At 49.8% G+C, this 27851-nt stretch overlaps 1 protein-coding gene and 1 non-coding gene across 2 annotated transcripts; both read right to left on the minus strand.

The window, feature by feature from the left end:
* Positions 1-41: 41 nt before the first annotated feature.
* POLR2A (RNA polymerase II subunit A) lies at positions 42-27781 on the minus strand. The gene is made up of 29 exons (XM_008153524.3): positions 27303-27781; positions 15488-15620; positions 15190-15326; positions 14924-15097; positions 14526-14807; positions 14066-14227; positions 13717-13937; positions 13404-13536; positions 12781-12905; positions 12464-12674; positions 11728-11937; positions 11474-11642; positions 11198-11292; positions 10847-11050; positions 10471-10693; positions 9829-10012; positions 9276-9447; positions 9078-9183; positions 8780-8985; positions 5025-5249; positions 4629-4875; positions 4220-4320; positions 3510-3614; positions 3233-3415; positions 2789-2992; positions 2417-2603; positions 2194-2307; positions 1705-1854; positions 42-1604 (listed from the first exon to the last, which is right to left on the minus strand). Exons 1-29 carry the CDS (start codon positions 27393-27395, stop codon positions 448-450), a joined length of 5913 nt encoding a protein of 1970 aa, XP_008151746.2. The 5' UTR covers positions 27396-27781; the 3' UTR covers positions 42-447.
* On the minus strand, positions 22319-22443 carry LOC114227082 (small nucleolar RNA SNORA54). Its single transcript, XR_003613178.2, has one exon. It is a non-coding gene; the product is annotated as a small nucleolar RNA SNORA54 (small nucleolar RNA).
* Positions 27782-27851: the final 70 nt, after the last annotated feature.

A 27851-nucleotide genomic window follows, 5' to 3' on the forward strand; every position in this document is an offset into this window, starting at 1 on the left:
AGCCTGGGTATGCTTGCCTAGCAATAAGCACTCAATACACATGCTTTTGGTCAAAATTAGTAAACTTTATTTAAATTTCAAAAAATAATACACAGAAAGGCAGCTTTAGCTTTGTTCTTGAGGATCAGATGTAACGACCCAGAGCAGGAACTACCCCTAAGAAGTTAAAATACCCTTTACCCCCAATCAAGCCACAGGCAAGGAGGGATCCTCATTTGGGGACAGACTTGGGTGGGTGGGGCAGGAAGAACACCACAGCCAGGCGAGTGGGTTCTGAGACGGCACACGTGGAGAACAAGACCAAAGCTCCACTGGAAACAGGACCGAAACTTCAATGGGGGACACAAGGGGCTATGTACAAAGAGCCAGGCTGGCGGCTTGCACCCCAGGAGGGAGGCGAGAGGACCGCCCTTCGCCCTAGCCAGCTGCTGCTGCGCCTGCTCACCCTCAGTTCTCCTCATCGCTGTCATCGGGGCTGATGGCTGGGCTGGTGAGACTATAGGTGGGGCTGGTGGGCGAGTAGCCAGGGGAAGTGGGCGAGTAGGTAGAGCCTTTGGGGGAGGTGGGTGAATAGGTGGGGCTGGTGGGCGAGTACTTGGGGGAGGTGGGGGAGTAAGTGGGGCTAGTAGGTGAGTACTTGGGGGAGGTTGGGGTGTAGACTGGAGAGGTCGGTGAGTAAGTAGGAGACGTTGGGGAGTATTTCGGGGTGGTGGGCGAATAGGTGGGGCTGGTCGGAGAATACTTGGGAGAGGTGGGCGAATACTTCGGGCTGGTAGGTGAGTACTTGGGAGAGGTTGGGGTGTACTCTGGTGAGCTGGGACTGTAGGAAGGGCTGGTTGGGGTGTACTTCGGTGAGGTAGGGCTGTAGCTGGGAGAACTGGGACTGTAGCTGGGCGAGCTTGGGGTATAGGTTGGAGACTGTGGTGTGTACCGTGGACTTGAAGGGGAGTAGCTTGGTGAGGTCGGGGAGTAGCTGGGTGAAGTTGGAGAGTAGCTTGGAGAGGTTGGGCTGTAGTTAGGGCTTGTTGGTGTGTAGTTGGGACTAGTAGGTGAGTAGCTGGGCGATGTTGGGCTATAGCTGGGTGATGTCGGGGTGTAATTGGGACTGGTTGGAGAATAGTTAGGGCTGGTGGGTGAATAACTTGGGGAAGTGGGTGAGTAACTTGGTGATGTCGGAGAGTAACTCGGAGAAGTTGGTGAGTAGCTAGGAGAGGTGGGAGAGTAGCTGGGTGATGTTGGCGAGTAACTGGGAGAAGTTGGCGAGTAGCTGGGCGAGGTTGGCGAGTAGCTGGGCGAGGTTGGCGAGTAGCTAGGTGATGTAGGCGAGTAGCTTGGAGAAGTTGGAGAATAGCTGGGAGAGGTGGGAGAATAACTGGGAGAGGTCGGGGAGTAGCTGGGAGAAGTCGGGGAGTAGCTGGGAGAGGTCGGAGAGTAGCTGGGTGATGTGGGACTATAGTTGGGACTGGTTGGCGAGTAAGATGGAGAGGTAGGGGAGTAGGAGGGTGAAGTGGGAGAGTAAGAGGGACTCTGGGGTGTGTAGCCCCCAGGGGAGCGGGGCTCGTAGGCAGGCGACGTTGGTGAGTAGCTGGGAGACATGGCACCACCTGTAGGAGAGAAGCCGAAAGGAGTTAAGTGATAGAGACTAGCCCCGAAGGAAAGATGAGGGAGAAATAAACTTGGCACTGAGAGACAGGGACAGCTCACCTGGTGACGGGATGTACGGGCTTGAGGGGCCTGGAGAGCCTGGGGAGCCAGGTGTGGGAGACCAGGCAGGGGAGTAACCCGGGCTGAAGCCACTGGCATCTGAAGCCGCACTGGGGGAGAAGCCGGCTGCCCCTGGAGTCATTCCACTCCCTGCGGGTGAGAGAAACGTTCCGTTAAAACCAGAGCTGGAGCCTGTGTTCAGTCGGCTCTCCATCTCCGAGCAAGTTGGAGAGCTGTCCGGGAGGCGTGAGGCAAGGAAAGTAAATCTGTCTGGTTCAGGAGGAATGTCATAAAGCCACATGGCCTCCGCCCGCAAGTCATAGTTTCTGGCTTTACAGAAATAAAGTTAACATGTTCAACTTCAAAAAAACACAGAGCTGGAGTCCAACACCCTCCCCAGAGCTCCGTGGCCTCCAGTGTTCCAACCTGGTGACCCTTCACGAGCCCTCCGATCCCCGAAAGAGCTCTCTCCCGGGCTGGGCCACTCACCAACACTGGGAGACCAGGCGCCGTAGGCTGGGGTTGCACCCTGGTTCCAGGGCGTCATGGCTGGAGAAATTCCTCCCATGGGACTGGGTGCTGAGCCGAAGAACATGCCGGTGGCTGCAAAAGGCACACAGTGACGGATGAGTAACAGCCGCCCTCCCACCCAGGGCCTGCCTCTCCTTCAAAGGCCCAGCCAGGTTCTGTGAGCGGAGACCCTCATACTCACGTCCGGCAGCCCCCAGGCCGGGGATGTTGGTGGGGATCTCCATGCCGTACTTGCACTTCTCTGCATCGAGGAGGAGGTCGAAACAGCCGGTGCCAGCAGGAGCTAGCTGGCCCAGCATGATGTTCTCAGACACCCCCTTCATGGGGTCGCTCTCGCCATGCGCAGCCGCTTCCATGAGCACATCCACCTGAACAGCCGGAAGAGGGTCAGGCCCCGTTGGACCCTCCACGCACTGCTGCAGGGCCGCTCCCCACCGGACGGCGCACCCACCGCACAGGGAGGACGGCACCAGCGCCCACCCCCGCTCACTTGGTGGATGCCCATCTTCCCACGGCACCCCCTCCTCCCACCTCTCAGCAGTTCTGCCGTTACCGTTTCCTCAAAGGAGCACTTCATGAGCGGTCCAGTATCTTGGCGGTTGACTCCATGTCGCGTGATGGCCATCAAGTGGCCACGACAGGTCATGGTGTCACACAAGAGAGCCAAATGCCGGTAATTAACGTAGGAGCCATCAAAGGAGATGACGTGGTACAGCTCCCGCTCCAGGGCCTTCCGCACGGCTTCAATGCCCAACACCTGGAGTGGGGGTTGGGGGAAGGGTCAAGGGAGAGTCGCTCTGCTCCCAGCTCCTACCATCACCCAGATCCAGAGGGGCAGCCAGTGAAGCCGAGTCAAAAGTGGGTGCAGGCGTAAAGACACTGACCGAGGAAAGCCCGCGAGTGGAAACACAGAATGCATCTGTTGCCAAGAGACCCAGGGACGGGGCCTTGAGCCAGAGGCCCAGGACAGACGGCCGGCACGGGGCTGAAGGCTCACCGTAAAGATCTCCACTATGTCATTGGAGGTGGTGCGCACAGGGTCCACGTCCTTCTCACTCAGCACCCGCATCAGGCTCACACCGTCCGTCTCCAGAATCCACTCCTGCAGGGCCTTGAATTCCCCGTCCTCGGTGATAATGATCTTCTTCTTATTGTCTGTCTGTGGCAAGTGCATGTACACCTGCAGGGGCAGAGTGGGTTCAGGTTGGGTGGGGCAGGGGGTGGGAGGGAGAGAAGTGGGAGGTGCAAGGGCTGCTGGGGAGGGAATGGCAGACCTTGCTGATCTGCTCGATACCCTGCAGGGTCATATCTGTCAGCATGTTGGACTCAATGCAGCGCAGAAAAACATCATCATCCATCTTGTCCACCACCTCTTCTTCCTGCAACAAGAGTGAGATAAGCTCCTGGAATCTTCCCAGGCTCACCTCAAATTCTAGCCTCCTCAGGGACCTAACCGTCAAGTCAGGCCCAGACTCTACCCCTTCCGTTCAGTGAGATCCTCCGTTCTCCAACAGTTCCACAGTAAGTTCAGATTTTTCATTATTAAAGCACCGGGCAGGCACCCACACCTGCCGAACAAGGAGCTACGCCCAAGAGTGGAGCCATTTGTCAAACACCTTCCTGGGTCTTGTCACACCTGCTCTCACACCCCTCTTCCTAGGACAGAGCAATTCCTACTGTCCAACCTGCCCCCAACTCTACCCCCTGCCCGCATGCCGGAGCGTCAGGGGAGGAGAGAGCCGATGACAGGGCTCTGACCCCGCTCCAACGCTACCTGCTCTGGCCATGTGACTACTACTTCAGATTGCAAAGACTTTTGATGCTAGAAGTTTTGAAAATCATTGCTAACCACAATTACCCATTCCTACATTAGATGCTGTGACTGGCACCTCAATGTTGCTTTCATTGTAACTTCTTTGGTCATGAACAAGATTTAATGACTTCTTATATCTGACATATCAAGTTCCCCTTGGGTCCCATTTACCTCCTGCATCTTGTTTTCATCACTGTTCATGATGCGGATACGGAGGACCAGCTTCTCTGCATTATCATCGTTAAAGATGCAATTCAGGTCATCGCCAAAACCTGGTGGGAGGAGCCATGAGAAAGGTCACACCTATTGGACTCGCTTCCGGTCACTGTCCATCTGCAGCGCTCTCCGTACAGGGTGCTCTCTGGGCTCCCCTCCTCCTCACAGAACCCTTTGGAGAGAGGGAGGGAAGCACAGAAGGAAAAGGGGACAGAGAGGGGAACTGGAGGAGAGAGGCCTTGGGGACCAGAACCAGGGCATGGAAAGTGGTGAGGGTAGGCGGCTTGTTGGAGACTAGAGTGCAGTGACACGATGGAAGGGGATCCCAGGGTAAACTGAGCTGGGCTGGCCCTCCCCGCCTTACCAGCATTGATCTTTTCAGCAATCTGCTCCATGGTCAGCTTCCGGTCAGTCATGTGCTTCCGGTCCAGCTCCACCCGCAAAAGCCAGGGGGAGATTCGGGCCACATCAAAGTCAGGCATCTCATAGTAGACATTCACCCATTCCTGATCCTCTGCCACCACCGTGCTCTGAGGATTGGGGTCATAGTAGATGGCTGTGTTGGCAGTCACCTTCCTCAACGTTGTATGTTCCAGACGGCACAGAATGTCCTGGGAAGAAAGAGGGATCCATGACAGTGTTTGGGTAGCTCCGAAGGCCTCTTCAAACCCTCCTGTAGAGAGAATCCCAAACTTTCTATTCAAGAGAAAGGGTTCCCCTCCTTTCGTCCTGCCGCGAAGCCCATCCCCTCAGGTCCTACCTTGGCTCTCTCAGCATCTCGCGCAGACTGGCCCAGCAGGAAGACAGTGAGTGAGGGCGTCTTTGGCTTCTTGGAAATGTTGATGAGCTCCTTAAGCCGGGGCACACCCAGTGTCACGTTCTTGGCTGACACACCAGCATAGTGAAAAGTGTTCAGGGTCATCTGGGTTGCAGGTTCTCCAAGGGACTGTGCAGCCAGAGCTCCCACCATTTCCCCAGGATGGGCCTAGAGTAAAAGCTAGCGTCAGAAACAGCCCTCCCTTTTGGTGAATGAAAGTGAGATACAGTCAGGGCTGAAACTATCTTCTTCTTAAAGGACACGGGACAGAGGCATTTGGAAAATGCAGAGACTTGAAAAGGTACCATAACATCTAAATCCCAAATCTGTAAAAGTATGCTAAACTTACAGGGTAAATATTCATTTGGTAATAGTCTTCTAAATGAGATGCTCCCCAATGTATTATTTTAAATGAGATATAATCATATTCAATAAAATATAACCTTTTAATTGGAATCATACAGTATATAGCCTTTCCAGACGGGCTTCCTTCACTTAGTCGTTATGGATTTAAGGTTCATTGCTTGCCTTTTTATGGCTTGATAGCCTATCACTTTTTATCATGAAATAATATTCCCTTGTATGGCCATACCAATTTGGTTTATCCATTCATTAATGGAAGAACATTTTGGTTGTTTCTACTGCTTTGGCTATTATGAATAATGCTACCATAAACATTTGTGTACAGATTTTTATGTGGAAAAACACTTTCAATTTTCTCGGGTATATTCCTGGGAATGGAATTGCTGTGTCGTATGGTAACTGTATGTTTAAACTTTATTAAAAAATGTGTTTTATTGATTTTAAAATTTTAGAGAGGAAGGGAAACAGAAAGAAACATGGATGTGAGGGAAAAACACCAATCAGCTGCCTCCTGCATGCCCCCTACTGGGGATGGAGCCCACAGCTCGGGCATGTGCCCTGACCAGGAATCGAACCAGCAGCCTCTCGGTGCACGGAGGACAAGCCACTCCAGCCAGGGCTGTATGTTTAAACTTCTGAGGAACTGCCATGTCTTCCAAAGCAGTTGCTCCATTCTCTCCAGCGTTATGTGAGTTCGAGTTCCAATTTCGCCATGTTCTGGCCAACACTTGTCTCCTAATATTTTATTTTAGTCATTCCAGTGGGATGATTTGCATTTCCCTGATGGCTAATAATATAAAGCATTTTTTGCTGTGCTTGCTGGTCATTTATGGGAAAACATTTATTCAAATCCTTTGACATTTTTTTCCTTTTGCTGCTGACTTGTAATAGTCCTTTGCATGACCCTTAAGTCAGATACATGATTTGCACATATTTCCTCCCATTCTGTGTGTTGTCTTTTTTACTTTTTTTTAAAAAGAGAATCTTTATTATTATTATTTTTTGTTGTTGTTAATCCCCACCCAAGGATATTTTTCCATCGACTTTTAGAGAGAGTGGAAGGGAGGGTGAGAGACACACTGAGAAACATTGATATCTTATCGGTTGGTTGCCTCCCCCATGAGCCCCAACCCAGGGCTGAGGATGGAGCCTGCAACCAAGGTACGTGCCCGTGACTGGAATAGAACCGAGGACTGTTCAGTCCGCAGGCTGATGCTCTATCTACTGAGCCAACCCGGCTAGAGCTTTTTTACTTTCTTGATGGTGTCCTCTGAATCACCGGTTTTTAATTTTGGTGAATTCCAATTTATATATTTTTGTTGCTGCTATTCATGCTTCTGGTAGCATACCTAGAATCCATTGCCTAATCTAATATCAGATGTACCCCAGTATTTTCTTCTAAGAGGTTTATAGTTTTAGACCTTATATTTAGGTCTTTATTATATTTTGAGATAATTTTTTTATATGGTGTGAGGTAAGGGTTCAACTTCTGCTGCATGTAGTTATTCAGCTGTTTTAGCACTATTTCTTGAAAAGACTCTTTCCCCATTTAAATGACTTGACACCTTGTCAAAAACCAATGACCACAGTCTGGCCAGTTGTGGCTGTTGGTTTGTAGTGTCATTCCATGCACCCGAAAGTGGCAGGTTTGCTCTAGCCGGTTTGGCTCAGTGGATAGAGTACTGGCCTGCGAACTGAAGGGTCCCAGGTTTGATTCAGGTCAAGGGCACATGCCTGGGTTGCAGGCTCGATCCCCAGTAGGGAGCATGCAGGAGGCAGCCAATCAATGACTCTCTCTTATCATTGATATTTCTACCTCTCTCTCCCTCTCCCTTTCCCTCTGAAATCAATAAAAAAATATATATTTTTTAAAAAGTGGCAGGATTGACTCCCTGTCAGGACACATACCCAGGCTGTGAGTTTGATCCCCGGTTGGGGCTAGTGTAGGAGGCAACTAATCGATGTTTCTCTCTCACACTGATGTTTCTCCTCCCACCTCTCTCTCTCAAAAAAAAAATAAATAAATAAAATAAAAAATTAAAAAATTAAATCTGTAAAATGTATTTTAAAAAAAACAAGCGACCATAAACGTGAGTGTTTATTTCAAGACTCTCAATTCTCTTCAATTGCTCTATACAATGAGTGGCCAGATTATTATGATCTCTGAATGCATAATAATCTGGCCACTCAGTGTATATCCTATATAATAAAAGGCTAATATGTAAATTGTCTCCTCAACCAGGAGTTCGACCAGCAGGTCAGGCCGGCCAACCGCCCATGTCCCCTCCCACTGGCCAGGCTGGCCGGACCCCACCCATGCACAAATTCATGCACCAGGCCTCTAATACACACACACACACTGAGTGGCCAGATTATTATGCGTTCAGAGATCATAATAATCTGGCCACTCAGTGTATATGTATCTTTATGTCAGTAGCATACTGTTGTGATTACTGTAGCTCTATAATAAGTTTTACTAGTAAAATCAGGAAGAATGAGTCCCCCAACGTTGTTCTTATTCAAAATTGTTTTTGGGTATTATATATGGGTCCCTTTACATTTCTGCATGAATTAGAAGATCAGCTTATACATTTCTGCAAAAAAGGCAGCTAGAATTTGATATGGAATTTATAGATTGGTTTGAGTATTATTGCCATTTAACAATATCAAGTTTTCTAATCCATGAACACCAAGTATCTTTCCATTTAAATGTCTTCTTTAATTTCTTTCAACCATGTTTTGTAGTATTTCCTAATGAATTTTAATTATTTAATTTATAAAACTAGATTTAGATCAAATGAATTATAAAGCATGCTTATAATCACAATGCTTCTCTCCTTCAATTAACCTATAAAATCCTTAAAGACTGTGATCGTATATTCCAGTACCTATAAATCTCTTTTCTGCTTACTGCAATTCCGACCCTTAAGACTGCTAAGGAATAAAGGTATAAAACCTCAAACAGCCCTAACCAGTTTGGCTCAGTGGATAGTGTTAGCCTGCAGACTGAAGGGTCCCAGGTTCGATTCCAGTCAAGGGCATGTACCTTTGGTTGCGGGCAAATCCCCAGTAGGGAGTGTGCAAGAGGCAGCTGATTGATGTTTCTCTCTCATCGATGTTTCTAACTCTCTATCCCTTCTCCCTTCCTCTCTGTAAAAAAATCAATAAAATAGTATATATATATTTTTAAAAATCTCAAATAGGACTTGGCACACAGCAGACTCACAATGAATGAGAGTTATTACTAGGTGTCTGTGGGCAGAAGTGGGCTGTTCTCAAGAACCCAGAGAGGTTAAAGGAGAAAAACAAGGCTGAGGTGAGATGATAATACTCACAATGGCTTGGTTGAACTTGGACTCAATCTCTCCAAGCAGCCAGTCGAAGGCCTCTCCACTGAGCCGAAATTCCTCAGCCATGCGGCGGGAGCACAGCGTGGATCGAAGGTGAATGTTGAAGAGCAGTGTGGCGTTTTCCTGGGCCTGCCGGCTCAGTGGGTCATCCCCATTCACAATCACCAGCTTCTTGCTCAATTCTTTGACTCCTGGGGACCAAATGAGGGATGAAGAGTTTGTAGACCAGGTCCAGCACTCTTGACCGCTATTCTTGCCTGGAGGCCTCAAAGCAGGTACTCACCCTCTACCACCTTGATGGGGTGCAGGTCTGAGGGAAGGCGAGGGTTGATATGGAAGATTTTCTGAGCATTCCAGATCATGCGCAGCAGGTTACAGGGGAGGACAACCTGAGGCAGGAGCGAAGGGAGGAAGGATCACAAGTTGGGGACAGCCACACAGGGAACACTTCTCCAGCCCAGCCCTTCCTGTCCACACGCACCTTGCTGTCCCCAGTTGGGAAGATGACCCTGAGCACCTCCCGATCCTCACGCATCCTTTCAAATTCCCGCTCCAGCTCGTTCTGAATGTGTGCATTGCTCAGCACATCCTTCACCAGGTCCTCCTGCAGAGTACGCCGCAGGGCCCTCTCATTGGTATAATCAAAGCGGAACCTGCAGATGACAGGGCGTGGTGTCCAGGACCAGGTGGGCTCTGGGGCCTGATCTCTGCACAGGAGCACTGTGAGGCTCGCAAAGGTGCCCATTCTTCAGGAACAGAGCTCTGGAGACAAGAATCCTGGGCAGGGAAATATAAGATCTAGGCCGAAGGACTGCCAACGGGACCCGAGCCTGTGCCATGCCCTAAGCCTGCTTTGTGCCATCACCAGGAACAAAGCAGTGATGGGTCTCAACTTTGCCACAGCACAGGCTGCTGTCAGAGGGGTGGTAAGGTCCACTGCAAAACACATCCCAGGTGATCTGTGTGGGAAGGGGAATCCTACAACTCTGGCCTGAGCTGCTGGAGGGAGAACCACCCGCCTGCCACCTCCTCACTTCTTCTCAAAAGCCTTGTTGGAAGGCTTAAGGGTAGCCAGGTTCTGGAACTCCACGCTCTCGCCCGCCAGGCCGTCCTCGCCGTAGCGCAGCTGCACCACCTGGTTGATGGAGTTCCGCACGGTGGCGTCATACTTCACCATCACCGACTCCATGGACTTGATCAGCCGCCGCTGGATGTATCCTGGAGGGAGGTAATCAACTATGGGACGCAAGGCAAGAAGAGGCTAAGCCCCAAGCGTCCTCCCTATCTCAGGATGAGCCTTGCTCGTTACTCTGGAGCCTTAACCGACCTGATCACTCAGAAGAGCCAGCTAGTAGCCCATCATCCCTGAGGTCTCGTACGAAAAGCTAAGTCCACTACCAAATGGAACCAGGGCCCAGCAGAGTCCCATGCGACAGGTCAGCAGCAGGGAGCCCCGAGGCTCTATCCCTCATCCTGAAATGCTATATAGCAATCAAATAAGGGCATCTGCCTAGCTCTTGAGCTTTAGTCTCTATTTGTTCCACGAAGGCCAAAATCATATCTCTGGGAATAGAAGATTTTGGCCTGAGAACCCCCAGCCCCCACCCCCAGGCACTTTTCTGCCTGTGGTACACCCTGGTACCAGCCATGGAAAACCCTGGATCTGAAGGCCTCACCAGTCTCAGCAGTCTTGACAGCTGTGTCGATGAGCCCTTCACGCCCCCCCATGGCATGGAAAAAGAACTCGGTGGGTGTGAGGCCGGCCAGGTAGGAGTTCTCCACGAAGCCACGGCTCTCAGGCCCATAGTCATCCTTGATGAAGTGAGGCAGCGTCCGGTGCTTGAATCCAAATGGGATCCGCTTGCCCTCCACGTTCTGCTGCCCGACGACAGCAATGACCTGGGACACACGAGGTGGGGTACACCTAACTCCCTCTGCCTTATGAGTGAGTTCCCAGGGTTCTTCCCCAACTGCCCCCCCCCAGCAACACACACTTTCCCTCCCCTCTCAACCCTCAGTGTTGGCCCCAATCTGAAAAGACAAGGCTCCCACCTGGGAGATGTTGATCTTGGAACCTTTAGCTCCAGACACAACCATAGACTTAAAGTTGTTGTACTCAGACAGGGATTTCTGGGCAGAGGAGCCAGTCTTGTCTCGGGCGTCGTTGAGAATGCGGTTCACCTGGTTCTCAAATGTCTGCCGCAGGGTGTTCCCTGGGGTGGGCTCCAGCTCGTTGTTATGCGCCTTCTCGATGACCTGGGTGCAAAGATGGAGGCAGAGCTCTCAGTGAAACACCGATCCCTGTCTTTCTCCCCTTCTCTCTAATCCGCACACCCTCTTTGTTAATAAGTTCAAAGTCCATGAAAGGTTCCTGTTCAGTCTTTGCCCAGCCTTCCCTCTCACCTCTATTACATCCTGCTTGGCCTTCTTAATAGTGTTCTGAATGTCCTGGTAAGTCTTGGAATCGGCAATAGAGTCCCCAATGCCAATGGTATGACCTAGAGATACGGAGAAGCATTAGCAACACCTTCTTTGGTCTCCCAAGAACCATGGGACAGAATCACAGCCGAGAGGAGGAGGAGGGCACCCAATCTGAGGACCGAGAAAGGGAAGGCAGAGAACAGTGAGCAGTGGCAGAGGATTCGTAGAGGGCTTGGCCTGGCAGAGCCCTGTACTTACCCTCGATGAGGAGCCAGTTGTTAATGACAGTCTGAATGTTGGAATAGAAGAGGCGAGTGATGTCATGACCCATCTCTAGGTAAGAGATGTGGACCAGCGAGCCAGCTGATGTGCCCAAAGACTTCTTACACAGGATGCCCATGATCAGCTCCCCATTCTCCACCACCACCTGCAGACAGAGCACCCACTCAAGGCCCCTGCTGGGGTTCCCATGTCCAAGTCCTGGCCCCACACATCCAGAAGCCAGGCCCTACCTTAGTGTCCCCAGGAGAGATGTGCTTGTAAGGGCCGCTGTCCTCGTCGTCGGGGTGGGTGCTGTGGGTGCGGATGCAGTTGATGTGGCCTGGTATGATGAGGGAGAAGATCTGCTTGCCTGTCCACAGGGGCCGGGGCTTCAGGATGGCCGGCTGTGGGACCTTCCCGTCCCACGTGGACAGGAACATTAGGAGGTTCATCACTTCACCCTGTGAGATACAGAGCAAGGAAGATGGGGACTTAGAACTGTAGGCCTCAACCCTTGGAAATGCCAGGGGAGGCTACCCTGCCCAAGGACGAAAGTCAGATTTTGGAGGCAAATAGATAAAGGAAAATGTTTTCCAAAATTTTAATTTAAAAATTTCATTGTCATGATGCGACTTAAAAAACACACACCAGTAAGTATAAATTACTGATAACAATTAGGAAATAAGTGAAAGTAAAAAGTAGATAAACAGAATTTTAACAAGGTCACTTATTTTCCCCTTCACCTTTACTTGCCAGATAATACCTGCCATTACATGACATTTTATGGAATTAAGTGGGGAGCTGAAGTCGTACATCCTTTGGCCTCTGATCTTGCCTAACTTACATTCCTTCCGCCTCACAAGCAAGATAATCTCACAGGTCAGGACAGAGCAAGTCAGGGCAAACGTCACAGTCCTTCCTGCCCAACCCCAGCCTCACAGCCGGGCCCTGTGCCTGCCCAAGCCAGGCTTCCTCCCCAGGACACACCCGCTCCAGGAAGACGTCTCTCTTCGTGAACTTGCGCACTGCAGTGAGCGTGTCCTGCACAATGCCCATGACAGGGCGGTTGCTCTGGGGGGTGACAATCATGCGTGGCACCATGGCAAGCTCCTGGATCTCGGCCCGCGTCTCGAGAGACTGTGGAAGGTGCAAGTTCATCTCGTCCCCATCGAAGTCAGCATTGTACGGAGTGGTCACACTGCATTGAGAGAGGGAAGTCAGAGTTGGGAAGATGCCTGACGCCTGCAGTGAAAGCACAGGGAGCAGCCCAGCCCCAGTGTGACGCCCTCAGCCAGCGGACTGACCTAAGGTTCAAGCGAAAAGTAGACCAGGGGAGGATGCGGACCCGATGGCCCATCATGGACATTTTATGCAAAGTTGGCTGCCGGTTGAAGATAACAATGTCCCCATCGCACATGTGCCGTTCCACCTGGGGAGGTGAAGTGTGGAAAAGTCTCGGTGAAGGGGGTATGCTAAGGATGAAATGATGGTGGACCTAAAACGCCTTGCAGGTGGAAAGGGATACTTGGGTATTATTTCACCTGAAACACTTATCAACCACCCTCTGTGGGCCGGGCCCTGGTAGATACCAGGTTATCAGAGATGACTAAGAAAATAGTACCCACCAACCCCAGGGAACCAGTCTGGGGAGAAAATTAATGAGAGATTCTAAGCCAGAAGCCTCTGCTCTGTTGCTCCCTCTTCCCTGCCACCCGTGCCCCACATGCTGCCTTGGGTTTATGTGACTCCCGCCCAGGATGTCAGTGGCTAACAACCACAATCTAGCCTAGAGCAGCAGGTTTCTTGAAAAGAGAGTCAATGAGTCTGGATCCTAAGGAACAGGACAGCCACAGCCGGCCCACTTCAGCCAGCCCCCATTCTAGACAGCTCCTGCTCAGGTGCGTCCGAGGCCCTGGATGTGCCGTACCTTATAACCCGTCTGCAGGTGAAGGTCACTGGGCTTGGGGTGGAAACGCAGGTCAATGCGATCCCCGTTGTCTCGGATGATGTACTTGGCCCCTGGGTACTGGCTGTTCCCCCTGCGTACTAGTTCCTGAAGTCTAGGAAGGAAACGAAGAAATCAACAAAAAACTGCCCACAAAGCCCTTATTGGCGTTCCTCAAAGCACAGCCCCGGTGGAAGCCAGCTTCCAAACTTCAATGCTCCCTCCGGTTCACTCCGAGCCCACCACCCTCAGGCCTCCCCTGCAACTCCAGGCAGGACTGCTGAACCGAGCACACCTGTCAATGTTGAAGGGGGTGACAATCTCTGCAAAGGTCATGTTGGCGGCAATGGAGCGAGGCACGCCAACCTGGTCGATGGAGAGGTTGGGGTCGGGGGTGATGACTGTGCGGGCTGAGAAGTCCACTCGCTTGCCCATCAGGTTCCCTCGCACCCGGCCTTCCTTGCCCTTTAACCGCTGCTTCAAGGACTTGAGGGGACGCCCAGACTTTTGCATGGCCTGTGAGCAAACACAGGGTGAGCGGCACCCCAGCAGTCAGCACTGGCCCCTCCTCCAGAGCTCGGAGGCCTCGTGCTGGCCCCCTACCCTTTCCTCTCATGCCCGGAGCAGGCAGTGTGCCGACTCACGCGAGGCAAGCCAGGCAGCTCATTGTCCACCATGGTGGCCACATGGAACTGGAGGAGCTTCACGTCCTCTGCGATGACGTGGGCCGCCGCGCCGTTCTGCTCATTGCGCCGAAGCTGATTGTTGATCTTCACGATGTCGGCCAGTTTGTGAGTCAGGTCATCCTGAAGTAGGAAGTCAGCACAGTCACAAGCCAGCTCCACTGAGCGCTCAGCACCTCATCCCACCCTGAGGCAGGGCTGACCTCTCCTTCCAGTTATAGAAGCTCCTTCATGAACTTGAACCACCTTAGGGACCTTGTTCAAGGTCATACAGCTAACAAGTGGCAGGGTATTTTCAGACTCAGATGATCTGTCCGTCATCCATGCACATTGTACTCTACCACTGGCTCCTGACCCCCGGGGCTCCCTCCCCTCAGACACCTGCCAGTCAGCTGAGAGGAAGAGTCCAGAAGCCACTGACCTGGTTGCGGGCAGAGCCCTGCATCACCACGGCAGGCCGCACAGAGAGCGGAGGCACAGGCAGCACTGTGACGATCATCCACTCGGGCCGGGCGTAGCGCGGCTCCATGCCCAGCACAAAGCACTCCTCATCGGAGATGCGTTTGAAGATCTCGTGCACTCGCTCAGGACTCAGCAGGATCTTCTTCTCTTGAGAGTCTTCATTGACATGCTTCCACTCCGCATACAGCTCCAGGCCTGAGCGCCGGATCCGGGGCTGGTACCGCCCACAGCCACCATGGCCCTTCCAAGGAAGAGGAGGCGCCTTTAGGACCCAGGGATCGGGCCACTTCCTCCACAGCCGGCCGGCCTCTAGGACCCCCCTCCCTCCCTCCCCACAGTGCCTCCCAGCCCAGCTACCTTCTCTTTGGTCAGATCCTCATCCCCTTCAGGCTGCTCCACACCAAACTTGTTGTCCATCTCCTCCCCACCCTCGCAGATGTTCTTGCCCTTGCAGAGGTCATAGACGTGCGTGAGCCGCTTCTTGGGCTGCCCCTTAGACTTGGCCAAAATGTCCTTGATCTTTGGGTTGTTCTGGGGGCAGAGCAGAGCAGCGTCAGTTGGGCCTGCTCCTCCGCCCTCGCACCATGTCACCCTCCCCTCGGCCACGGCCCATCCCCACTCACAGAGTCCACGAGCAACTTGGAGCAGAAGAAGCAGACACAGCGCAGAACTTTCATGGTCTTCACCAGGAAGCCCACGTGAAACACGGGCTTGGCCAGCTCAATGTGGCCGAAGTGGCCAGGGCACTCGGTCATGTTTCCTGTGGGAACACACACCGAACGTTTCCTCCCGCTCTCACCTCCCAGACTAGGTCTCCAGGTGAGAGCTAGAGGTGAGAAAACACAGGCCTGTTTTCTTAAGGACTTAGGCTCCTCCTTCCCTTCATGATTCCACACCAACTGCCCCGCCCCCAACACTCACCTGCACATGTTTGGCAGCGGCCAGTTCGCTCAATCACCCCTTGCCTCGGATCCATAAGCCCCCCAAGCTTGGGGCGGCCTCCCTCAGTTGTCTCAGGGTACTTGATACCACCCTCTGTCACCGACATTCGCTTCTGAAGGAAGAAGAAGGCCAATAACAACTAAATAGGATTCCTCGTTTCCAGATTTTACATACCTAAAACCTCAAAGACCCACAAACTACTGACAGAAGATTAAGCAAGTTTACCCTGGAGTGAGGCAAGTGGGGGGATCAGTATGTGAATCCCTCTGGAAATAACCAAAATTGAGTATCACAAGTCAAAACCCTGTCCCCGTCACTGTCTGAGTTAGGGAGAAGTGATCAGACCAGCATTCGGTTAATCTCAAGCTCCACATAAGTTGCTACCTCTAGGACACGAACACCAGACATCCCTCCAGGTTGAATTCTAAGCCACTAACACACATAGGATTGAACAGCAAAAAAAAAAAAAAAAAAATTGTTTTCACACACACACACAAAAAACAACACACCAACAATGCCTGTTTCTTCCCCAAAGCTGAAATCAAGCCCAGAATCTGAGGACCTGGCAGGAGCCTCTGTTCCCGCTGGAATGGCACAGGTATCCTGCTTCAAGACATGCCTGACAACTCTACGATGTCAGGTACCCCATCCTCAAAACCTCCCCTTCTCAAGGGTCTGGCCAGCGTGAACCCTTCCATGTTCAGATAGAGATCTATCTATCTATCTATCTATCTATCCATCCATCCATCCATCCATCCATCCATACACTAGAGGCCCAGTGCACGAAATTCGTGCACGGGGGTGGTGGTGGTGGTGGTGGGGGTGGTGGTGTCCCTCAGCCCAGCCTGTACCCTCTCCAATCTAGGACCCCTCGAGGGATGTCCGACTGCCTGTTTAGGCCTGATCCAGGTAGGATCGGGCCTAAACAGGCAGTCGGACATCCCTCTCACAATTCAGGACTGCTGGCTCCCAACTGCTTGTCTGCCTGCCTTCCTGATTACCCCTAACCGCTTCTGCCTGCCAGCCTGATCACCCCCTAACCACTCCCCTGCCAGCCTGATTGATGCGTAACTGCTCCCCTGCCAGCCTGTTTGCCCCTAATTGCCCTCCCCTGCAGGCCTGGGTCCCCCCCCCCCAACTGCCCTTCCCTGAAGGCCCGGTTGCCCCCAACTTCCCTCCTCTGCCGGCCTGGTCACCCCTAACTGCCCTCCCCTGCAGGCTTGATCGCCCCCAACTGCCCTCCCTTGCAGGCCTGGTCCCTCCCAACTGCCCTCCCTGCTGGCCATCTTGTGGCGGCCATCTTATGTCCACATGGGGGCAGCCATCTTGTCTGTTGGAGTGATGGTCAATTTGCATATTACTCTTTTATTAGATAGGATAAAAGCCTAAGTGACCATTACAGCCCGTTGACCAAATGACCAGTCGACCAGTTGCTATGATGCACACTGACCACCAGGTGGCAGACGCTCAATGCAGGAGCTGCCCCCTGGTGGTCAGTGCGCTCCCACAGACAACCTCCCGTGGCTGGCCAAACTCCCTCAGTCTCTACCCTGGCCAGCCAGCCCCGATCGGGACTGGGCAAGACAGCCCTGATAGGCCCCAATCACTGGCCAGGCCAAGGGACCCCACCCATGCACAAATTCATGCACCAGGCCTCTAGTTTTTTTTTTTAATATATTTTATTGATTTTTTACAGAGAGAAAGGGAGAGGGATAGAAAGCTAGAAACATCGATGAGAGAGAAACATCGACTAGCTGCCTCCTGGACACCCCCTACCGGGGATGTGCCCGCAACCAAGGTACATGCCCTTGACCGGAATCGAACCTGGGACCTTTCAGTCCGCAGGCCGACGCTCTATCCACTGAGCCAAACCAGTTTTGGCAGGCCTCTAGTTTTATAATAAGACAGGAGAGCCAGGAGCTAGAGTGAAGGGTTGGTGGAAATTATTTGGAGCAGACGTAAACCCAGGCACCTGGCGAGATGAAGGCAGAGGCAAAGTCTAGAATTCTGAACAAGGTGGAGCCAGGAATCACTGGCACCAATTCAGTGAAAGGAAGGTTGAGATGGAAGAGCCCAGAAGTAGATATGAATTGAAGGGATTTCTGCCCTGGGCTAAAGGTCGGTTGAGGAAACCTTTAGTTTTCACACACCGACAACCAAAGACTTTTAAAGTAGGTAAGCTTTTTGGTCCACTAACCTTCCAAAGGGAAGAACTTCGACATGAGAAACCTGAGGCTGGTGAAGTGAACTGCTTGAGGAGCCAGCTCACAGCCCTTTCTGGTCCCAGACGTACGCTCACCCCACTCTACCATGCTGCAGCACACATGACGATTTAACCTCTAGGACACATCTTCTTTTTTTTTTTTTTAATATATTTTATTGATTTTTTTACAGAGAGAGGAAGGGAGAGGGATAGAGAGCTAGAAACATCAATGAGAAAAACATCGACCAGCTGCCTCCTGCACACCCCCCACCGGGGATGTGCCCGCAACCAATGCACATGCCCCTGACCGGAATCGAACCCGGGACCCTTCAGTCCACAGACCGACGCTCTATCCATTGAGCCAAACCGGTTTCGGCTAGGACACATCTTCTTGGTGCCAAGCGCAGTGCTAGCTGATTCATTCTATTTTCATAATTTATAAAATACGTGCCACTGTCTTTATTTTACAGATTACAAAACTGAGGCCCACGGTCATGCAACTAGAAAGCATTAGAGCCAGAATTTGCCTGTGCATTCTTTCCACTGCATCATGCTGGGGGGAAACTGGTGAATTCAAATCAGCAAAGGACAATGATTATGAGTGCTTATTTAAATATCCCATCTTGCCGAAACCGGTTTGGCTCAGTGGATAGAGCAGTCGGCCTGCTGACTGGAAGGTCCCAGGTTCGATTCCGGTCAAGGGCATATACCTTGGTTGCTGGCACATCCCCAGTAGGGGGGTGTGCAGGGAGGCAGCTGGTCGATGTTTCTCTCTCATCGACGTTTCTAGCTCTCTATCCCTTTCCCTTCCTCCCTGTAAAAATCAATAAAATATATTTAAATATCCCATCTCCTTCCACCACCACCACCACTCCTGATGAGACCCTTCTGTCTTGGCTTGTTGGACCACTCCTTGACCATCTCTCTTCCTACCTCTCTGGCTGCTGCTTCTTAGTCTCTTCCCAGGCTCCTCTGCCTTGGTCTGCTCCTCCTTAAACACTGCTACTCCCCAAGGTTTCAGTGCGTCCACACTCCTCGCAGCACTCTATGGGCTACCCCATGACTTTCACTATACACTGATGAGGTCCAAATTTCCTCCAGGCATCACCCTTCTTTTGGATTTCACATATGAAACGACTACTAAACCCCCTGCAGATACCTACTGATAAACCAAATTCAACATGTCTAACATCAAACGCCTTTTCCACAAAAATCTCTCCTTTTCCTTTAGTCCCTTCTAAGATAGTGGCACTCAAGACCCAAACCAATACTTAGCCTTCTTACTGTTAGGTCTGATCAAATAATTGAATGAACACCTCTCCCCTGGGAACCGACCTTTAGACCACTTCACAACATACATCCCCTTTTGCTTAGCACTTGCTAACACCACAGTCCACTTGCTAAGACCATTATCTTTCCCCTCAGGACCCGCCCAGAGAATTCCCCACTCAGAAAAAGCCCGCCTAGAGTCCTTTAAAAATCTGACTCCCTGTCCCTGGATGCTGGCGCCATTTTGGGGCTCAGCCCATCTGGGTATCCAGATTACCTAATAAATTCATAATTCTTTACCCCTTTTGGCTTCGTGTGTTCCTCCTTCGGCGACCCTAACACTTACCCTCAGGCATAAAACAGTAGAAAGAGCATTTCTACTGAATGGAGGTCAGAGACTCCTGGTTTAGAATTATGTAATCATAAAGGACTTAATAAGCCCAGGATGTAATTACCCCATCATTCACCAAGTACTAGTGTATCTCATCTGTAACTCCTAAATATTTCTTGAGTTTTGCCCCTCTTCTCCATCCCTACCACCACTGCCCGAGGTCAGGCCTTTCCTTTGGGGTCCACATCAGAGCATTCCATAGGTCATTAATCTATGTCTCTCCAATCCATACATGCCACAATTGGGGTGTTCCCTCTAGAATGGAAATCTAATCTTCACACCCTCTTATCCTCAGAATGATGTCCAAATTCAGCAGGACAGCTTACAAAAGGGCTTTACGATGTTTTCACCTTTCTTTCTTTCCCCACATCTGTAACAGAGTTCCCTGTGGCCCCCATCACCCAGCTGTGTGCGGCACTCCTCTGGGTGTTTGTACGGGCTATTATACGTGCTTGAAATGTCCTTCCCCACAAAACAAACTGCTATTTCAAGACTCAGCTCAGGCATGACTTCCCTTTTCTCTTTTCTTTTGGTTAGTCCTCACCTGGGGATATTTTTCCATCTTTTAGAGAATGAAAGGGAGAGAGAGAGAGACAGAGAAACATCAATGTGAGAGAAATACATCGATTGGTTGCCTCCTGCACTCGCCCTGACCAGGGGCCAGGGAGGAGCCTGCAACCAAGGTACATACCCTTGACCGGAATCGAACCCGGGACCTTTTGGTCCTCAGGCCAACACTCTACCACTGAGCCAAACCGACTAGGGCAGGCATTAATTCTTCAAAGCCTTTCCACAGCCTCCCAAGACAGACTGGCACCCCTTCTCTGTGCTTCTGCAACCCCTCTTTCCCTGTACATCTCATTCAATGAAATTACCTACTGGGGTCTGTCTTCCCCATAGATTTTAAGCATCTCTTGGGCAGGCAGCATTTCTCTACCATCCTGGATCCCATGGCTCCCAATAAAGGTTTTTAAACGGAACTAAACTACTTAGGACCTTCCGAGACAGGGAAGCACCCTCAAAGAGCTTGGAAAAAAGAGATTGTCCCCTGCCAGTCAAACCAGTAATCCCCCCATAATGGATCTGGTTGGCCACAGCTGGGTAGAAATTAAAATGTTCTACAGCTGCAAGGCTGAAGAGGCTCTGAGCCCCATGATACTCATCAGGATGACTGATGAAATCTCAGGGAGACAGGTCTGGAGGGTGACTGAGTTCACCAAGTTGGAACCCCATCCGCTGCACTGTGAGAGACACAGGGAGTTTGCTCACCTGAATGAAACACAAAAAGCCGAAGCAGGTCTGAATCTGGCTGTGGAAAGGGTTACTACGAAGGCCTAAGGGAACTCGCACTTAAAACTTTTCACCTCCCTCTGCTCCAAGTTCATGCTGACCAAGCCAACCACCTTCTAAGGACTAATTCTGCTTCCAGGCATTGAGACTGGGCCAGGGGCTGTCCTGGAGTGTTCTGGACTGTCCCTCTATCATAAGTTAACAAATTGTCATTCTGGATTATATACAAACTATTTTAGCCCCCAACCCTTTATCCAAACACTAGGTCTCACTATCCACATGATGAAGGTTAGAATCCCGAGGAGTGGCCGGTCCCAGGTGCCCCTGAGGTCACAGAACAAGACGTGTGCCCTAGATTGTCAGTAAAAACTCATTCTCTTTCCTCTGCCTTTAGCAAGTGCACAAGGTCCTTTACAACCTGGCTTCAACCCATTCTTACAACAGATTTTTAAAAATATATATATATATATATTTTTTCTTTTTTAATATACTTTTACTGATTTCAGAGAGGGAGGGAGAGGGTGAGAGATAGAAACATCAATGATGAGAGAGAATCATTGATCGGCTGCCTCCTGCATGCCCACCACTGGAGACTGAGCCCGCAACCGGGCATGTGCCCAGACCGGGAATTGAATCCAACCTCCTGGTTCATAGGTCAATGCGCAACCACCAAGCCACACGGCAACAGCTTTAATAGGTATCTCTCCACCCCATTTATGCTTCAACTGCCAAGAGTTCTCAAAATTCCTCTCCTTTCCAGTAAACTTCTTTTCACTCTTTAAGACCCAATTCAGCCTGGCCAGGTAGCTCAGTTGATTAGAGCATCATTCCGATATGCCATATTGTGGGTTCAATCCGCAGTAAGGGTACATACAAGAACCAACCAATGAATGCATAAATAAGTGAAACAACAAATCAATGTTTCACTCTCTCTCCCGCTCCCTTCCTCTCACTCTAAAATCTATTTAAAAAAAAAAAAGAAAGAAGAAAAAAAAAAAGACCCAATTCAAATGTCACCTCTCTAACTCTTCCTAGTCTTATCCACACCGTAGCAAGGTCCTCAGTCCAATTTTTAATTACTTATTTACACATTTTCTCTCCCATTGGACTGTAATCCTTGAGGGCAAGGACTATGTTTCATTTATCCCTTCCATCCTCAGCGCCTAGCAGTGACCAGCACATGGTGGAGGCTCAGTAAATGTTTGCTGCATGTATAGGAAATCCCCTATTAGATTGTAAGTAATTTGAAGACAAGGGTAACTATTCTGATTCACCAATGTAGCCCACACTACCTAAGAGATAGTGTGGGCTGTTACTGTCTTAAATCCTTCTTGGAATAAGCCGGGGTATAAATAAATTAGGATATGCTTTCCATGGAAGACAGTTACTTTTAACGAATAGGAGTCAATGCCTTCAAATGTATTCAAGCACCCATTTCCCTGACTTTGCGCAAGCTTTTCATAAACCCCAGCACCAAACCTCCTTGCTTCCTTCCCCTTACTCGGCAACATCTAAACACTTTTTTTCTTCTTCCTTTTGAGAGGAAAGGAGAGGGAGAGAAAAATATTAACGTGAGAGACACATCGATTGGTTGCCTCCCGCATGAACCCCATACAGGAGCCCGAAACCTGGGCATATAGCTTTTTTTTCTCCCCGTGCTTGTCTCCAAGACCTGAAACTGACAGCCACCATCAGTCAGTCAGTGTGGTGGCCGTGGGGCTGCTGTCGCACTGGAATGGAACCCGTCAGCCACAGCACGACCACAGGTCACGAACAGTGCGGTGGGCACATACCTTGACCAGAAATCGAACCTGACTCTTTCGTGCCTGGGACGGCATTCCAACCAACTGAGCCACACTGGCCAGGGCCAAACATCTTTTAACAGCAAAGACAAGAGCTTCACCTTGCAGCCAATTCTCAGAGCCCTCAGTACCTCAATATACACCCCACCTCAAGACTTAGGAGAAAATACTCTACCCTTACATATATCTGTTCCACGAGAGGATCCTTACCCATCCTCCTCCTACCCAAAGTGGAAATGTCATTCCCTCAAAACTGGCCAGTGTGACTTGGTTGGAGCATCGTCCCGTGCACCAAAAGGCCGCAGGTTCAACTCCTGGTCAGGATACATAACCAGCTTATGAGTTCATTCCCTCCCCCCAGTAGGGGTGCACATGGGAGGCAACCGATTGATGCTTCTTTCTTTCTTTTTAAAATTTATTTTAGAGAGGGAGAGAGAGAAACATCAATGTGAGAAACATCTATCGCTGTCTCTCTTCTCTCTCCCTCCTTTCCTCTCTCCCCACTCCTCTTTCTCAAATCAATAAAAGCATATCCTCAGGTGATTAAAACAACAACAGGAGCACTATGTAAACGGCAAGCAATGACCCCTGTAAGTTTTGTGAACAGCGTTTCATGCTTTTTAAAAAATGAAAATGTCCTAGTTTTTCATAAATGGGGCCTCATTCTGCATCCTGTTCAGTAATGCTTTCATTTATCCAGATACTTTCATTTATCTAGATACCTCAACTTATCGGTCCAGTGCCTTAGTGTCTCAGTAATTTTCACAACACTCCCTAGACAAAAAAAACAACAACACACAAAAACACCACTAAGCCCAAACCGGTTTAGCTCAGTGGATAGAGCATTAGCCTTCGGACTGAAGGGTCCCAGGTTCGATTCCGGTCAAGGGCATGTACCTTGGTTGCGGGCACATCCCCAGTGGGGAGTGTGCAGGAGGCAGCTGACTGATGTTTCTCTCTCATCGATGTTTCTAACTCTATCCCTCTCCCTTCCTCTCTGTAAGAAATTAATAAAATATATTTTTTAAAAAAAAACAAAAAAAAACAGCCGAAACCGGTTTGGCTCAATGGATAAAGCGTCGGTCTTCGGACTGAAAGGTCCCAGGTTCGATTCCGGTCAAGGGCATGTACATTGGCTGCGGGCACATCCCTAGTAGGGGGTGTGCAGGAGGCAGCTGGTCAATGATTCTCTCTCATCGATGTTTCTAGCTCTCTATCCCTCTCCCTTCCTCTCTGTAAAAAATCAATAAAATATAAAAAATAATAATAATAAAAATAAAAATAAAAATAACAAAAACACTAAGTACTTAGATCCAAACAGCTTAAGTATTTATGTCCTACCAACTTAACAGCCATTTGAAAAAATACACTAAATTGAGAAAAACATTTTTAATATATTAAAGCATTTTCCCCCAAATAACCACCATTATTTACTTATGACACCTGCTGGGCACTGCACAACTTCCCAATCTTAGAATCAGATTGGACAAGGCCACCCTATTTCTTGCTCTACACTGACCTTGCCCAGAATTTAGCAACTGCTACAAACCAAGCTCCACAAAGACATGACGTCATCTGAACGGCTTTGGTGCCACCTAATGTTGAAAAGGAACTACCTGGCACTAGTAGTCCCAGGTGTGCTTGTTTCCAGAAAATTTAAAACCGCTCACTGGGCACCTGTGAGTTTGCTGCAGTGCCTCAGCAGTTTGGGATTTAATCTATTGGGAAGGTCTTGTTCTACTGTAAGAATAGAACCTGAGTTATTCAATGGGATTCCTATTAGTAAATTAATATTTAGGAAATTTATAATTTCAAACAATGCTGCAATAAAATACTTCTACATGTATCTTTGTGTACTTGTCCAATTATTTCATTCACTCATTTGACAAACTTTTTAATTACATGCCTTATGTGCCAGGCACTATTTGAGATGCTGAAATAAGAGTGAAAACAGTCTCTTATGAAATTTACATTCTATTGAGGGAACCAAAAACAAACAAACAAACAAACACAGAAAAACGAATTCTCTCAGGTAGTGACAGGTTATGAAGTAAAATAAATCAAGACCAGGGGTTATAGGGCCATGTGACTCAGTGGTTGAGCGTCAACCCATGAACCAGGAGGTCACGGTTTGATTCCTGATCAGGGCACATGCCTGGGTTATGGGCTTGATCCCCAATAGGGGTGTGCAGGAGGCAGCCGATCAATGATTCCCTCTCATCATTGTTTCTATTTCTCCCACCCTCTCTGAAATCAATAATGTATGTGTGTGTGTGTATTTTTTTAAAGACTAAGGGTTGGTTATAGGATGCAGAAGGATGTCATTTAAATAGGGTGGTCAGGAAAGAGCTCCCTTGATATGGCATCTGAGCAGAGAACCTACTGATAATGTAAAGGAATAGGCCTGAGGGAGTCTGGGCAATGCTGTTCTGAGCACCAGGTACAGTGAAGAAAATCCCTGAGGGAGGAATGAGCTTGTAATACTGGAAAAAACAAGCAGATCAGTGTGGTTAAAGAAGAGCAAAGAGGAGAGGAGATGGAGAAGCAAGCAGGGGCTAGATCATACAGGGCCACAGAGTAAAGGGGCTTGGATCCTTTGAAGAGGATCAATGAAGGAGAGAGATATGAGGAAAGGCTCTCTCTAGGGCAGGGGTCCTCAAACTTTTTAAACAGGGGGCCAGTTCACTGTCCCTCAGACCGTTGGAGGGCCAGACTATAGTTTAAAAAACAAAACAAAAAACTATGAACAAATTCCTATGCACACTGCTAAGTCGGCTGCTAAGCAGGACAGGCAGCGGCGGCAAAAACACCCGGCGGGCCGGATCAATGTCCTCGGCGGGCCACATGTGGCCCGCGGGCCATAGTTTGAGGAGCCCTCCTCTAGGGGCTCTGCACTCTGTAGGAGAAACAACTGGGGCTGGACTCCTGCAGTCCTCTCTGGGAAAGATGATGGTGGGGTAGACCATGGAGGTTGAGATGCACACTCATAAATGGCTGGATTCCAGACTTATTTTTAAAGGCAGAAGTGATAGATTGGCAGATGGACTGAATGGAGGTTGTAAGAAAAGAGAAGAATCAAAGACGGTTTTTGGCCTGAGCAACTAGATGAATAGTGGAGCCAGTGCTTGCTTGCTAAAGGCAACATTAGGGGGAGGGACATGTTCAAGAAGTAGTTGTGCCACACCAAGGAATATTCGCACTAAACTACTCATAAAACTGTCACTCTCCTCCAAAAAGGTTGTATCAATTTATCCTCCTACCAACAATGGATAAGCATCCCTATATCCCAATATTTTTGCCAGCAGGGAAAAAAATGTTAATTTGCATGTTCTTATTAGTAAACTGAATATTTTTATTGGCCATTTGTACTACTCCTGTGAACTGCCTATTTATATCTTTTAATCATTTGTCTAGTAGATAGATGTGTGCTTTTCTTACTGATTTGTAAGTGTTCCATGTATGTTAATAAGTCTAATCCTATCTGTCACATTGCAAATATCTATTTTTTAGCTAGCCATGGTGTCTCTGATAAACAGAAATGGCTCTTACTTTATGTAGGCACTCAATAAAATATACCTATAATGAATTCATTACTATTGAGGGTTTCTATCCCTGGTATCAACCCCTCAAAGCTTTCTATATTTTTTAATGCTTTACCGTTTTCTTTCAGATTTCAACCTTAACTCCATCTAGAATTTATTCTGTGGTATGGTGTGAGTTCAGGAGGTTCTAACTCCAGACACAGATTTCACAGAGCTGAGCCTTCTCCTCCAGCAAAATTGTCTCCATCCACAAATACAGCCATTCAACTCCGTTCTCTTCAGCCAACTGGCTCCCTCCAGTTCACTTCACAAAAGGAGTCCAAGTCACCAACAGCTCTCTCCTAGATCTACCTTCCTCCTGGTCTCTCTTGCTTCCATGCTTAGCACTCCCCCCAAATCGGTTGGTCACAGGACAACCAAAGCAGCTGCTTTCCTTTTTAATGGAAAATTGATGTTACTCTCTTGCTTATGATTTCCCAGTGGCTTCCTATTGGAAATAAATTAAATACAGACCTCTACCGTGATTTACAATATCCCATCTGGCCTGCCCCACCTTACGCTTTACCAGCCCACTTCCATAATACTCTCTTCCTCACCCACTGAACCCCAGCCACAATGGCCTCCTCTTGGCCCCTGGGACACACCAGGCTTATTTGTCCCTCAGGCCTAGATGACCGGCTGCTTCTCTTTCAGGTAACGCCATCTTCTCAGACAGGCCTTCCTAGACCCTGACACCACCCTGACATCACCTCCCCTCAGTGACTCTCCGTCGAATTAGTTTCCCTTTAATTACGGTACTTGCCATTAACTAAATTATCTTGTTCATTTATTTGCATGTATTTTGTGGGTTTCCCCTGATCCTTCCCACAGAAAGTGCTTTAAAAGGCGGGCCCTTGTCCTTGTTCAGCTCTGCATCTCCAGCACCTATTGTGTCTATCACATAGCAGGTGCTCAGTTAATATTAATAGACAGGGGAGGGGAAAATCTGGAGCCCAGCTTACCTAAACTTGCAATGGGCCCCTAAAATTCGTCTGATTTCGTTTAATGTCGGGATCTCTGCGATGTGGTGCCAGTCACCCTTCTCACCCTCCAGCCTCACCTGCGGCCAGGCTAACACCCCAACAAAATTTATCTCTGAGAAGCTGCTAGGCTGGACTCCACATTGCCTAGGGGGCGTTGCTAACCCATCCCCCTCGCCTGTCGCCTAAGGCTGCGAGAAGCGCCAAGTTTCCGCAGCCAGCGGCACACCCCGCCCGCAGCGCAGGAGGGAGAGGAGCGCGAGGGCAGATCCGCTTACCAGTTCATCCGGGCTGAGAACTCCGAACTGCACTCTCTTGATGGTGCGCAGCGGGCATGCGCTGTCCCCGGAGGGGGGGCCACCCCCGTGCATCGCGGAGGCAGGCGCGCTGCGCAGGCGCAAACCTTACTACAAAAAGCCTGCGCCGCCTCCGCCTAAGTGCTCAGACCCCGTCGGGGCGGCCACCGGGAAGGATCTTCCCTAAGTAGGGAAGAAAAAGCCGGAGGAGGGAAAGGTTGGGGGAGGGAAGGAGGCGGGGAAATAAAAAGGAGCGAAAGGAGTTTTCCTGCCTTTTTCCGGAGGTTTTTCGCTTCTCAAAAAGGAAAAAAAAAGAGGAGGGGGAAGGAAAAGGGTTCAGAGGGGGTAGAAGAAAAAGGGTAACGAATAAATAGTTAACCGGGCTCCTGAACGGCACAGGTTACGGCAGTTTGTCTCTCCCCCTTCCGGGAGCCACCTTCTTCTCCAACCGTCCCGGCCGCGCTCTCGGCGCTTCTGAGAAGAGAACTGACCGAATGACGCCTTTTATAGATCCGTCCCTGCATCCCCGCC

This window comes from Eptesicus fuscus, chromosome 20 (assembly GCF_027574615.1).
Source record: "Eptesicus fuscus isolate TK198812 chromosome 20, DD_ASM_mEF_20220401, whole genome shotgun sequence".
NCBI lineage: Eukaryota > Metazoa > Chordata > Mammalia > Chiroptera > Vespertilionidae > Eptesicus > Eptesicus fuscus.